This window comes from Larimichthys crocea, chromosome X (assembly GCF_000972845.2).
Source record: "Larimichthys crocea isolate SSNF chromosome X, L_crocea_2.0, whole genome shotgun sequence".
NCBI classification, from domain to species: domain Eukaryota; kingdom Metazoa; phylum Chordata; class Actinopteri; family Sciaenidae; genus Larimichthys; species Larimichthys crocea.
Genome location: NC_040020.1, coordinates 29684222 through 29699054, shown reverse-complemented (window position 1 = coordinate 29699054; position 14833 = coordinate 29684222). Strand labels below are relative to the sequence as shown.

General features: G+C 41.1%; 1 protein-coding gene across 1 annotated transcript; it reads right to left on the bottom strand.

Moving 5' to 3' along the window:
• Positions 1-2329: 2329 nt before the first annotated feature.
• On the bottom strand, positions 2330-14729 carry nup133 (nucleoporin 133). The gene is made up of 25 exons (XM_027283578.1): positions 14464-14729; positions 14089-14204; positions 13886-13989; positions 13226-13459; positions 12836-13006; positions 12476-12631; positions 12243-12313; positions 11550-11697; positions 10859-11009; positions 10551-10705; positions 10083-10174; positions 9640-9803; positions 9185-9279; positions 8628-8852; positions 8422-8544; positions 8197-8296; positions 7774-8037; positions 7124-7257; positions 6336-6494; positions 4541-4676; positions 4181-4299; positions 3506-3586; positions 3345-3409; positions 3123-3211; positions 2330-2595 (listed from the first exon to the last, which is right to left on the bottom strand). Exons 1-25 carry the CDS (start codon positions 14580-14582, stop codon positions 2459-2461), a joined length of 3408 nt encoding a protein of 1135 aa, XP_027139379.1. The 5' UTR covers positions 14583-14729; the 3' UTR covers positions 2330-2458.
• Between the last annotated feature and the right edge of the window lie 104 nt (positions 14730-14833).

The following is a 14833-nucleotide window of genomic DNA, read 5'->3' as shown; positions in this document are numbered from 1 at the left end:
TATCCAACTGTTAACCGAGCTCCACTGAGGTGTCGGCATTCACAGTTTTAAATGGAAGATGACCTGAAGGTATGACAGGGGACTGTTGTCATCACTCCAAAGGGGGGAAAAAAAGATGATACAAGTTGGATGGCTATGGATATCCAGAAAAATCTTCAACACGTTGTCAACATTTCTGACCCTTTAAAACAAACCTTCATTTTTCTGTAAGAGGCTACAGTTTATACAGAACTGAACTACTATTGGTTAACACTGCTGCTGTGCAAGTTGGTGAGAAAGGTGAGCCTAGATCAAAACAATAAAGTTGTAGGAAACATAAACAACGAGCTGAAAGATGCTAAATTGCTCAGTGGAGCTGAGGGATGTGAAGTGGGGTGTGGTTAATCACTAAAATGATAAAACTAAAGTTTTTTTGTCAGCTGTCCTGCTTCCAAAAGCAGAACAGTTATGTAGAGCTGATGTCCCTAATCTAACCTACTTCCACTATTTTTAGGTGAGCTGGACCCTGAAAGCCATCTGCAACCACTGTAGCTGTGAAAGTGGATCATCATAGAGGATCCCTGTTAGGGTGGCACTCAGTGAGCCAGAAACTCTATTTATAACCAACATCTGTCCTTCGTCACCCAACAGGAGGAAGTCCTGACTAATGCAGGCCAGTTTCTGGGAGTCTACAGGCTTAGGTTTCTGTCACTTTCTAGGCTCTGATATCAGACAGTAAGAAGCAGAGTGTAGTTCCTGCAGAGAATCTGTACTTCCCTACAAAGGCACAGAAGCAGTGAAGTTGAGTTTCAGGTTGGCTTGTCATAGAAAATACAGCAGCACAGGCAGATAGGACAGTTCATACGTGAGGCAGGTATATTATTTATTGCTGAATGAAACCAGTTCAAGAATTAGAGCTGATTTGGTGGAAACAGGGTACTCCTGATCCACACTGCTCTTCCTTCCTGTTTGCAGCCACGATTGCAGTGTTTTTGAATAATTAATTACCATCACATTTTAATCCTTATTCTTATGGACTGCAAGGGAAAGATACAGTATCTACAAAATAAATGCACTCTTAGAAAAACTTGTTCTTGATTAGTGCTCTGGAAAACCATTTTATGCTCATGGATTAGGCCCTATTAGGCGTTCTTTAAGTCACAATTGCACAACTTTTGGTGCCTTGAAGAACCTTTTTTATATTTAACTTTATATTTAACTTTTTTTTGTGCCTTTTACAGGTTCTTTGTATTACTACTACTGACAGCAACATGACCTGGCCTTGGTAAAAACTTAACTGACAAAGGATCAGTTTGAACACCTTTTAAGAGCCCTTTTTGTGGACCTGAAGTTCATATGGCTTCAACTAATTGCTGCTATATGCCTATCCTATTGACCAAAATGAAATATTGTCTCAAGAACTTGATAATAAATTGTTTTTTGAGAACCAATAGGTAAATAGTTCCTTCCAGAACCTGCCTCAACAGCTTACCAAACTGCACAAATCCACTCGAGCCAAAACTGAGCAGCCACTGAGATCTAATAATTTAGCAGATGTTAATCTGCTTTTTCCTTCTCTATGATGATTGGATTTAACTGACTAACTTCTCATTTTAGTTATGTGGAATAATGAACTGAATTCCCAAGCTGTAAATTCCCTATCAACAGCCAACGATCAGTCAGTACATTTGGTTTTGGCTAAGTCTTGCAGTGGTTCTCACAAGCTAGCTTTCACTTGTGTAGCTCGATCTTTTTTGCAGAGTTGCTTGGAGTTTGCTTCTGTTTTTTTATTTTGGATACATATATACAGCATTTATGCTACAGTCAGCTTAAACCCTTCAACTATACATAGGTGAACTTTATATGACAAATTATGTGACTTTTAAAACCAACTGTCTGCACCTGTACTTAGTGCGTAGGCTGACATGATTAAAAATGGACTCAATGGATCCAAAGGACTTTGACTTTATATGTGAAATCAGGTTCTCAACTCTTATTGTGATGGGGACACAGCTCAAGACTTTTTCTGGTTGTGCGTGTACCTTGTTTTTCACTATTTTCTCAACTTTATTTAAAACCAAATTATGCGATTTTGTTCAACAGAAATGTGCTGGATGTAGAATCTATCTTACAGTATATCTTAGTATAGTAGTATTATTGTTTAAACCCACAAGTATTTGATATTTTTCTTTACACTAATAACCCTTTACCAAATGACAAAATGTGTATATTACATTGCAGTACTTGTCACTAGATAATAAATGACAACAATTGATGAATTTCTGAGGAAATCCTCATGTGGCTTTAAACATTATTGAACTTGCAGCATGATTCTATAAAAATGCCACAGTCTGATACAGAAAAAAAACGTTCATTTATTTAGAAAAGAGCACAATTCAAACAACTCTAGAAAATCATGAGGATGCAGAGGGAATCTGAAGCTGAAGTGCAGTTGGTGTTAGTGGGAGGGGAGCAGTCGTCACATCTGGGCTTGTAGGTAATGTTCATAATTGGCTCGAAGGACAAACTCAAAATAGGGTTTTGACTTCAAACTGCTCAGCTCGTCCAGATCCAGTAGCTCTTTGACATCAGGCAGGTAAGTCTGCAGAGGAACTCCTGAAAAATACAGAGATCCATTTCATTTCTTCATTTTTAATAATCATTTATCCATGCATTATCCATGCATCGCTATGGATTAAATGACAATACAGAAGACAAATTAAGGAAACTGAGTGGTGATGCATGAGCATGTTTATGTTTTATATGGTACATGACAGTTGTTATGTACAAGTGCATGTATGAACATCAGCAGGAGTTATGATCATGAAATCACAATGTTACCGATTAATATGCTTGCTTTTAGTGGTTCCATCAGTGTGCAGATCTTTGTCTGACTTGTGCCTCCAGTTTTATGATCCAGATGTACCCTACTCTCTTTCCACCCAGTAACTGCAGACTGTAGGTTGGTTGGGAATCACTGATCTATACTTAAAACTATATACTAAAAATCCTTTTGTAATAAATAAATAATAATAATAATAATAATAATAATAATAATAATAATAATAATAAATCATACTGACATCCTCAAATTCAGGATGATCCCTGATGCACTTTAATGAAGCTTCATGAACTTTTCTCACCTTCCTGTATGAGTTTAAGGAGGATCTTGACGAAGGTGCTGTCTTTGGCGGCTTCCAGAGGGTCGTCGGTCCCATCAGCAGAGGACCAACTGTGAAACACGAAGCATCAGAGTCAAACATTTAAAACTACTAAATAACAATATTCACATGTTGTAAAAAAGTGGGAAAATCTTCAGTCTTCAACTTGAATGACTCGCTAAAAACATGACAGATGGATCTTACTCGTCTCTCCTGAGTGCTTTCCCGAAGATCTCACATTTCAGCGAGTCCGTGTCCACCTCATCCTCCTGCAAATATGAACACAGAAAACACATAAGTTGACTTTTAGCCATCATCAAAGTTGAACCTCAAACAGACCGGTGCTTAATAAACCAGGAAGTTACCTCGTCGATGTACTCCAGTAGATCCAGAGCCTTTTTGAAGTCGTACTCGTTGGCTCGTCTGTTGTCATCACAGATGTACAACTGTGGAGAGGAGAGGAAGTTACTCTTAGTGTGCCGACATTCACTGTAATATGATCATTCCTTACTTATGGCAGTAAACTTGTTTCAGAAATGTCATGTAGACAGGAAATCAACCAACAACACCTGCTTTATCTATTATCTGTTATTTGAACTGGGGTTGTCTGAGGTACTCATCCATAGTCAGTGTATTGCTTACAGTAGACAGTGGTAAGTGGCCTGGTGTCTTTGGAGAGAGTGATACAACTGCCTCAGTTTCCCGTTGGAAAGGGCTGTCTAACAGCGAAGTAACGAGGTGAAAATATTCTCGATAGAGCGTACACTTAGAATCATATTGATTTTCATGATGGTCCTTTTTTTAACCCCACTTCAAGTAACCCAAACAAACTGACTAAATCACTTTATATAACTCTCCAAACAACACTGTCTCCCTCTTAAGTGCATGCTTGTGTGTGCGCTCCCAGGTTTTGGGGTGTTTTGATGCACGTATTATATATTATATATATAGTGTCTTTTCAGAAACAATTGGATGATCCACAGACCTCTGTGTGAACATAGGATATTTGTGTGTGTGTGTGTGTCTCTGTCTGTCTTCACCTGTATGAGGTTGTAAGCACTGAGCAGAGGCATGGTGTCGGGGTTCTGCTGCTTCTCCTCGAGCAGCTGTCGAGGCAGAGTTTCCTGATGCAGCAGGAAGCGCTCCTGCTCCACGATGTCTGATTGAACAGATAAATGACAACGTTCAACACTGCAAACAACTCAACAACAAAAGTTCTGCTCCCTGCATGTAAATCAGTAAAAAGGTGAAAAAGTGACATTTTAGCACAGATCACACAGATTACCAAGAAATTACAGATTACAAAAGAGAACAGGTGAATAAGAATAACATTTCCACCTCATACTGGTGTATGTTTTGTAAGTAAGAGGCCTCTGCTAATAAACAGCTCATGCTTTTACCGTTAACTTTTTTGTTGAGCTCGTCCTCTGGCAGGTCGGAGGCCAGCACCGTCAGCTTACTGAGCGCTAGCAGCGTCTTCTTCTTCACAAAATAGCGCGTCTCCATGTTGGCCTGGCTGTAGAGAGTCCTGTGAGCCTGCAGAGACAAAAGAGTCAGTCACAGCATCAAACTAAAAACCTGAATGAATCATCTGTGCAGTCTGTGAACGATGCAGTTTATGCTGGAAAACAATTATTTTGCAATCAATGTTAAGTTACTCTAAAGCATCTTTTTAACTGCTTATTTTGTCTTACCAAGCCCTGAAAGACAAATTAATTTAAACATTTCCTATCTTAATTTCTTTGGATTTTCTCTTTTTTTAAAAAGATCTCATGAATCAGATTTAGGAGTCTGTCTTTACAGAATATGGCAGATATAGAATATAATATTGACAACTCTGTTTTAATTTGTGTTTAATCGCCTGAAAATAACCTTTTTTTATCTTTTTGTTACATTAGAATAATATACAGACACCGCAGGGTTCTTTTCATTCGCCATGTTGAACTGCCATGTTTCTACAGTAGCCCTGAATGAACAAACCAACATTTCACAGCCATCGTCGTTTCTCCTTCATGCTAGGCTAAGAAACAGAGGGTGAGCTGATGGGGTTGCAATCAGCAACTGCACTGCTAGATGCCACTAAATCCTACACACTGCTCCTTTATATCACAAAAAATAATTTTCTGACCACACATACAGAAATGTGTTTAATATTCCAACATTTTCTGGTCTATCCAAAGTATTTTGAACATGAATATGTCTGTTTAAAGGGACATTATAAAGAATGGTTATGTTTGTAATGTGAAAACAAATCTGTTCAGTATTATGAATTGATGAAGTCCTGTGTTCATTTAAAAACAGTCAGAATCTGTATGTAGATAAATAAAGAGATAAATAAAGATAAATAAATGTACAGAATACATAAAGTTATGGTGAATGGTGAGTGTTGTGGAAGATGAAGATTGAAAACCAGGAATGTTTTTTGTCTGTTTGCATGTGTGTGAACAAGAGAACTGGTGGATGTATGTATGTATGTATATGTGTATGTATATGTATATGCATATGTATGTATGTGTGTGTGTGTGTGTGTGTGTGTGTTTGCGTGAGAAAGACTGAGATGTGTGTGTGGCTTTCCTGCACGTGTTTAATAAACTGTAAATATGCATATTAACAGGAAGGAAGTGGTGGAGCGTGTGTGTGTGTGTGTGTGTCTGTGTGTGTGTCCTGTGCTGCTGCACTCTGGTGGTTGTAAGTATCAACAACTTTAAAGATGCTGAAACAGGAAGGAAACTGTGTGTGCGTGTGTGTGTTTCTTTTGTTCTACAATGGGAAGGGAGATAAGAAAAGAATAAAGGAATGAGGAAACACAGATGAAGGAGAGAGAAGAATGAAGATAAGGAAGGAAACAAGAATGAATGGGTGAAAAAATGGAAGGAAAAGAGTAGAGGGAAAATTGGAAGGAAGGAAGAAAAGAGGAAAGATCTTTGCCTTTTCTCTTTTGTTCTTACTGAAAACAAAGGGAAATGTAGAAAGTAAGAGAGAGGGGATGTAAGGAAAGAAAAAAATGAAGACAGACAGAGGAAACAAAAATAGAGAGGAAGAAACATGGAAAAGGTCACAGGAGTTATTAAGGAAGTAAGAAAAGGGAAGGAAGGAAGTGTGTGTTGCTTTCACACACCCTCGCCTCACAAAGGATGTGGTTTTCAACTAAAGCACAATGTTTTGTGTGATCACGTGCGTGTTAGTGTGTCGTACACTGCGATAGTCGTGGACGTTGATGTGGTGCAGCCAGCTCAGATGCTGGTGAGACTGCAGGAAGCTGGCCAGCTGCTGGTGCTGTGCAGCCGGCTGGGAAAGCAGCTTTCCCCTCTTCCCCTTCTCCATGTACCAGCGAAACAGGAAGTCAGCAAAGTTCTGCAGCAGAAAGTGACACATGGGACAAAGAAGTTATCGAGCAGCATGAGTGAGGAAAAGCACCGGCATATATAATGAAAGTGAAACCACAATTTCACTCTTTAGTTGGAAGTTGAGATGTTTCACAAAGCCAAAATTACAACTACACAGAAGAGACTTTAAAGACAATAACAGGTTTTCTTTTCATTTTTTGCACACTTGTCAGCTCTAAATATGGTCTGTCATAGACCCTTAAGTGTTTTTTTTTAGCCACAGTTTGCAAATACACCTCCAATATCTGATAACATGCAAACATTAAGACATCTCAATACACATTGCTTGTGTGCAGGGTTTACTACCATCTTTTGCATGAGTTTATTCTACCCAGTGATGTGTAAAAACAGTTTTGATCTAAATGAGCAATTTAATTTCTTCTAAATAAAAACTGTGGTCCCATGAGACTGAAACATTCATTGAAAAAATAAAAATAAAATAGTTAAATCTAAATGGTTTGGCTTCTGTTTATAGCTGTTTTAGGACATCTGAAACGGGACCTAAAGCTCTAACGTCCAACTAAGCTCTTGTCTAACGTGTTAACACAACGCGGTTCTTTCACGGCCCCTCAGTGTTTCTGGTTCTGGTGTGTGTACCTGGTCTGCAAACTTGGCCATGTAGTGCTGCAGGCGGTTCTGGTTGTCGGTCTGCTCACACATCTGAACCAGGATGTCGAAATCACAGTACTTCTCAGCAAGCGCTGCCACCCACTGGTACTGACCCAGATCCACTGCAACATGGAAGAATAGCTTCACAGTGAGAATCACAACAACACAAACCTACTGAGACATATTCACTAAAAGTAGTGTGGAAAAATTTCCTCTAAGCCCTCTGACATGTTTGGACTTGTTTACACAAAGTGGGAAAAACTGTTTTTATAATTATTAACTTCTTTGATCCAATTTCTAACAGATTAAAAAAAAAAGTTTATGTTTAAACGTTTTAAATGACACATTTAGAGAAAATGGTGTCAATGTTTTTGTTGTTACAGTCATGTATTATCTTAACTACTTTTAAATGTATTTATAATGTATTTATTTAAGTATGAAAGGTGCTATATAAATAATAAATAAAGACTGATCGAAGTGGTGCCACCAGAACATTCTGTTATTAAAAGCATTAAGCTTCTACATAAAAAGAAAAACCAGAACGAGTCGGGCTCTAGTTTGTAATGTCTATTAATTGAATCTTCTTCTATTATTAGACTCTCAGTCTGTCCCTCAGTACTGTTTAATCCTCCACTTACACAGCGGGGCAAGCAGCTCGGAGCGGCGCTGGCTGTACTCCATCTCCAGGCTGTTGTAGCGCTCCTGTTGGGACCCAGGGGGCCTCTGCTGCTGCAGGGAGGTCAGCTGGGCTACGTAGCCGCTTAAGTAGATGTCCAACAACGCCACCAGCTGCTCGCAAAGGGCGCTTCGCAGCTCTGAGTCGGCATGTGGGTACACGGAGCGCAAGATGATCTCATGCTGGCGGGAGATAACAGTCCGGACACCGCTGACACCTCCAGACGCTGGAGGAGGAAAGATTAAGAGGTTACTAATTTATTCTACGCCAAATAGCTTTTTTTTCTGATATAATAGCCCAAATAAATTCAGAGCTTAAACAAATAATGAGTCTATGGGACAGTTTTCAGGCTGCAGTGACCATAAGTTTTAAGCAAGAGTTTTACCTGTCCATGGGATATACTCGGGTTCTGTAGCAGCATTTTCAGAAGCTCTGTACATGGAGGATTTGGTCTCCCTGTACTGGCCAGCTGCCTGAAGAATGTCCTGCAAATACACAGAGACAATGTTTATTTTTTTTTTTAAATCACTATGTGTGTTTAAGGTAATGTCAGTGTCTCCCTCTTTGGTAGCACACTATCACCCATCATGAAATAATGAATGTGTTGTACCTTGATGATGGTGTTGACAGTGAGAACCACTTCAGCCCATTGCACTGAGTCGACTGGGTTGTCCTTCAGACTGCGCTCCTCCTCCTCCAGCAGACAATCGAACACTGAGGAGATCTGAGACACCTGTGGGCGCACCGAAAGCAAAGCTTTAACCCAGCACACCACACCACGTGGATCATCGCAGCAGGAAAGAGTCACGCACAAACCTCTCTAAAGAAGACGTCTGCAGCGGTGAGGCTGGGAGGCACGGCAGTGTTGTTCCTCTGCAGCGCGATGCCGATGGCCCGGTTGACCAGTTCGGGGTGTTTGGTGTGGTGGTTCTTCAGTACCATGGCTGCCTGAAGCTTTTCGGCGTGTTCGCACAACATCAAGCGTGTTGCTATGGGGGTCGAGCGCACTGTCACCTGGCCGAGCCGGTCCAGCAGACCCACCTGACAGGAGAGGACGTGGATGATTCTTTGATCTCTACATCCACCAACGTGTTTCTATTTTCAGCCACAAAGTAGTAGTTCTTGACCTATGACTACTTAAGAGTGAGGTCCCTCTGCTTGAGTCTGGTGACACAAGGCTACACCTGAATCTCTGACCAAATTGTCCGCAGAGTGGATTAGTTTTTGGTACACTAGCACCACCACCTGGACATTTATGATGTTATAGGTAGGTATGGCATTAAGTTTAAATGCTGAATTCTTTAAGAGATCAATGCACCTCTAAAATATGATGTTTTTTTAAAATAACACAGGGTGTATTTGTGTTTGTGTACCTGGAGTAGGAAGTCCATGAAGCAGCCGTGGGCCTTCATCTTGTCCTCCAGCTGGTGGAGGATGATGAGAGAGGTGAGAGGGAATCCAGCGCTCTCTGGGAGAAAATAGAAACATTTGTAATTAAAAAACATGTCAAAAGTACAAAAGAGTTTGAATGACTTGTTTAAGAATGTCCATGATCTTCAGGTTATTTAATATAATTGGTATTTCTCATCGACTACTGTCATGTTTCTGCAATGTATTTAAAAGTCATCTGCCAGTAAAGGTAGGACAAGCATTGAAGACAGATGTGATGGACATGATGTAAAAAGGATCCATTAGGGCAAATAAATTAAAAAACAAACATGTAATATATGTTGTATTGTATTATAAGTCTGATCTGTATCAATATTACTGGACATCTAGAGCAAACAATACTGTTAGATTTTTGTCTGGTATTTAATTTTTCCCTCACCGTCAGGGACAGACTCGGCCCAGCGGGGGTCTGAGGCCGGGTAATCGTCCACCAGATCCAGGTTGATTCGTGTCACCACACCGTCCAGCTCAGCTCCCTCCTCACCATCACCATCAGTGGGGAAGAGCTCGTCTGTGACCGTCTGAGCTCCCACAAGATCATTACTGACAAAAGAAAGACGACTTTTATTTACCATATAACAGCGACTAAATCCTTTTGTTCAATAAAATGTTCAATAAAATCCAAAGTGATGCAAACAGAGAATTTACAACAGGATGCAGAGAAAAGCAACTCTTTATATTTGTGACCAATATATTTGATTGATTATTACTTGATAAACCCGAAAGGTTCGTCAATAAAAAGCTTTTTTTTTGATAAACTGATAGACTGTTTGATGTAGGATTTTCAAGCTATCAATAAAAAGATTTTGTTTATTGACGTACCGACAGAACTGCAGGAAAGCCGCCTTCAGGAGTTTGGTTTTGTCCTCCTGAGCTACAGGCTCTGATCTGGTTGGAGTCTCCATTGCTGAAACCTGAAAACACAGAATCGTAAAGTGCATTTTCAATAATCACAGTAATGTGCATAATCACATTTTCTTTGCTTCTTTTCAGTTTTCTTCTTCTTAATTGGAAGTCCTGAGAGAGGCTGGTAAAACTAATTATCAGCTGCATGCTGATATCACACAAACAAACACTCTTCTTGCTTCCTTTCTCATGTAGCCAGTCGCTCGGCAGGTGCAGGTAGTAACAGACGATGGGCTGAAGCAGTTAATGTTTCCTTCTAATCTTTTTTTTGGACATACAGCCAATCATAACGTGTTAATGTGTTAATGTGTTGTATCATCTATAACTGCAGGACCTGGAGCAGATCTGACACTTATGCTGGGCTGCTTTCAGTCTGAGTTTTACCTCTGGACCTGCAACCAGTGAGGAGCACAGCGAGTCCTCCATGGTCTCTGGCAAAATAGAGGCGCTCTCCCTGGCCACCACCGCCACCAGGCCACTGTTCTGGGAGAAAAACACTGGCAGGTTGGCGCAACTGCCTCCTCCACGTACACCATCACCTGGACAGGAACAACACGGGAGACATGCAGAGACATTCAGTGTTTGTTCATAAATTTAATCTTAATTTCATCACTCTGGATTTTATAAAGTTTGGCTAAACTGATAAAATGCATGTTCATCTGAAGCATTTCCCTTTAGATTTATTTTCTCACCAGATGAGTTAAAGCTGATTTTCTCATCAGGTAGTCCTCCCCTGCTGGTTCCTGTCGAGCAAGCAAACACCATCTCCTCGTTATACAGGAAGGCAGTGGAGCCAGGGGAACGTGGCAACACCAGCCGGGTAGACTGTAGGGCCTCCTCACTCTGAGGAAACAAGACGTGTGCAAAATTAAGTGTTCATCTTTGAAATACATGACTGAAAATAAAACTTAGGGAAAGGTAGAGACAACAGCATCATCTCAAGACAGTTGCAAGTCTGCAAGTTGATCTTTATACTATATTTGCACAAGGATCAGTTCACACCAATTACACTGATATTTTCTATACTTGACCTTCAATAGTATCTAGTATTAAAATAGTTTTGACTGCATTTGTCCAAGTTTTGAGACACCAACTGTCAGTGAAAGGAAATTAGTTTGTTTACAATACTTTTATAAAAATTGTCCCAGTTACTCTGGATCAGGGGTAATTAAAAAGTTTAAAAATGTACATTCACCTCCACTGTATTGCCTCCACCTGAGGCAGGGATCTAAAAACCTCATTAAATAAAACCAGTACTATCTGCATGGATACCAAAAGAGATGAGAGTCTGTAACTGAACCTTTAATAGATCCAGTAAAAAAGACTCACTACACACTAAACTGAATTTTAATCCAGCCCTGCAGTATCAGGACCAGGACTGACCTGGAATGGAGGGTTGTATTTGGTGACTTCCACGATGAACTGGTCTGAGATAGCAGCTCCGTTGTCCTGCAGGGTGACCAGGCAGAAGTAAGCCAGACAGGGAGTGTCAGACGGGTGCCAGGCAGCAGCCAAGACGACCAGGCCGGCTCTGGAAAACATACAGCACAGACTCCAGCTCAGTTCATCCTGAGATATACTCTTCCACCAGTGGCGTAGAGCAAAGCATACTGATAACATCTCCTCATAGTAGAGAAGGCGCATGAAAATAAAGACAACATGTCTGTTTGTACAGTACCTTATAGGCAGCTAGCAAATCTACCTCTCAGAAATACTCCTTTAACTCACCAGTACACTTTTTTGATGTGTGAGTTTCTGGATGGAAGGCTCCTCCTTTTTAATCACAGATTATTCCCAATTATAAATCTCAAGCTTCCATTTGGCTACTTGCAGGGAAGATTTATTTGCTTACCTTGATTTAAGAGGTTATCTATCATATTCAGTTAAGAGAGGATTAATAATAATCAACAGAAAGAATCTTCAGGTTGGTACATTTTTAAATCTAGAACCTAATATTTCAACTTAAGCTGAAAATATCTTTAAAAATAATTTTATTCTTAAGTGTGAAAAAAACAGAAGGCCACACACACAAACACACACACACACACACACACACACACACACACACACACTTACTGGCTGAGCTTCATATCCAGGTATGTCACATTCACTCCCTCCTTCATCTCCTCATAGTTGCTCTCTGAACCCTGGTGGAGAGAAATGTTGTTATGTAGAGCCTGACACTGATAGACATTCAGAAGTATTGTGTATAGAAATTGATATTTGATTTAACAAAACAGTTACAACTGCATTTTGAATTACAGTTTCTGGATTGTTTACTTTATTTAGCTTTCTATTCTTCTACTGACCCAGATGGCGTCTGCAATGCTCTCTGTCAGAGCTCTCTGGGCGTCCCAGCTGAGGATCTGGTGCTCGTAGCTGTCATCCACCTCCCATTTACTCAGGCTGGAGCTGGTCAGCGTGTACAGGCAGCTGGCTCCGCCAATCCACAGCACACTGTGGAGCTAGAGCAGAAAACAACAACTGTGCTGAAAATACTTCAACTGAAACTACAGCCGAGGCTTCAAAAAACTGAATAAACTAACAAGACCTAAACATAACATCTGTGTTATGTTCTTACCATTGAGCACACATGTTCAACTAACTGAATCAACACAGTAACAATAACACTTAAATTTTATAGAGATTGTGGTGTTAGCATGACTCACTGTGTCGTTGGCTGGTGGGGAGAGGATGCCGAACAGGCTGGAGACCCGGCGTCCGATGCCAGAGAGCATTCCCTGACCCTGCTGCAGGGCTCGGTACTGCAGCTTTCCCGAAGAATCTACACTCGCTCTCAGCAGCCGGCTCTTCACTGAGGACAAGACGAAGCTTCCACCCTGACAGAGGAGAGAAAAGTCAGCGATAAGAACAGAAAACAACAGCGGGGAGGTCCTCTTTGATTAGAGCTGAAGGTTCAAACCAGACTCTGAAAACGTTTTTCTGTGATGAATTACAAATAAAAAGCGGCTTGTAGCAGCTAGTGCATTAGAGAGAGTTTGGTAACCAGTCTGCTGCCAGGTTAGAGTACATTTTAGATTTATTGAAGATGTACTTACTCTGACAGCAACAACAAAGTTGCAGAGATCCCCCAGGTCCACATCTGTCTCTGTGTAGTTGCCCTCCTGCGCCAGGCTGGGCCACAAGCGAGCCATTCCCTCTGCAGCCACCGCCAGGACAGAGATAGACTGAACGGCAGCAGTCTCCAGAGGAGCATTGGACGTCACAGCCACGAGGTCAGCTGTGTAATTGTACTCACTGCTGGGCAGCTGCAGCTCCTTACACACTGACAGCTGCAGGAAGACATGCAAAGAGTTGGTGAAACTTAAAATTAAATTATAAATCTGTGAGCTTTTCTTCTCTAACTGCACCTAAAGAAATTTTCAATGCATCAGAGCAGTGTGTTTCTCAAGCTTTTTACACCACATACAACCAAATACAAAAATACAGCAGCATAAGAATGCTTGTTTTGTCCGACTAACAGTCAAATATATTAATTTTACAGCTGAATAACAAAAGATAAAAGTTCAAGTTTTGTAGAGCAACTTGTTCTGGTCCCAAATGATCGATAATTAAATGTATAAACAATTCTTGTGACGGTGGCTCTGTAGAAACTGTCCTGAAAAGTATTCTTTGCTCTTTTTTTTTTCACTGTATGAGTAAACCTCTGGACTGGGGGACAGTTGATGTTTTGTGGTTTCCGTGGGGCTGAACTATACCTTAGCCACAGCAGTCTGACAGATCTTCCAGATGATTAGTCGCTCTCCGCAAACCATCCAGGCCCAGCCGCTCTCATTCACCTTCACTGAAATCTGATCATCAGCTGAGAGGGACGGACAACACAAAGAACAGGAGTCAGTGTCTTTAACAAACCCTGACAGACAGAAAACAAACAGGAGATCTAAATCCCCTCTTCCTTTACCATCAGCCATCGTCAGGGCCTCCATCACTTTGACAGGCAGCGACGAGCCAAAGGTTTGCACATCGTAGTTGATCCATTCAGCAGCTGCATGGCTCTGTACTCTGGTGGGTGTTGACCTGATGGGGAGAGACAAAGTGGACATATGCTCAGGACCATCAGCTAAATGATGAACCAAAGCCACCACTTTGTGGAGCTGATACATTATATGAAGAGACATTTCTAGTATCCAGACTACACTCGTTTATATAAAGGGTTGAAGAATAACAGTAATCACAGCACCACGAACATACAGTTCAATCAACACACAACCTGCATTAATGCAGGGTTTGGTATTGTGTTAGACTGCTGTTAAACATGAGCTCAGTCTCCTCTCACCTCGCCGACAGAGGCGTCCTGCGCGGGGAGAACAGCAGGCTGCTGGAGACGCTCTTCCTCCCGGTGGTCCTGCCCTGCTGCCTGCGGCCGGAGCCCGGGGCGGTGCGGGGACTAAACATGCCTGCTGTGGTACCCCGTGCTGCTCAGAAAGTGGAGAAATGTGCCAAGTTTTACCGCGAAACAAACAAACAAACACCGACTGCCACCGCGAGCCCTTCTCCGAACAGCGCGCGGTGCTGTCGCGTGAGAAATGCGTCAACGGGAAGTCCCGCCCACCAGAGAAACGTCACTGACCGTATAAATATATATATAAAATATATATAAAATATTTATTAACGACAGTATACATATATAAATATATATAAAGTAT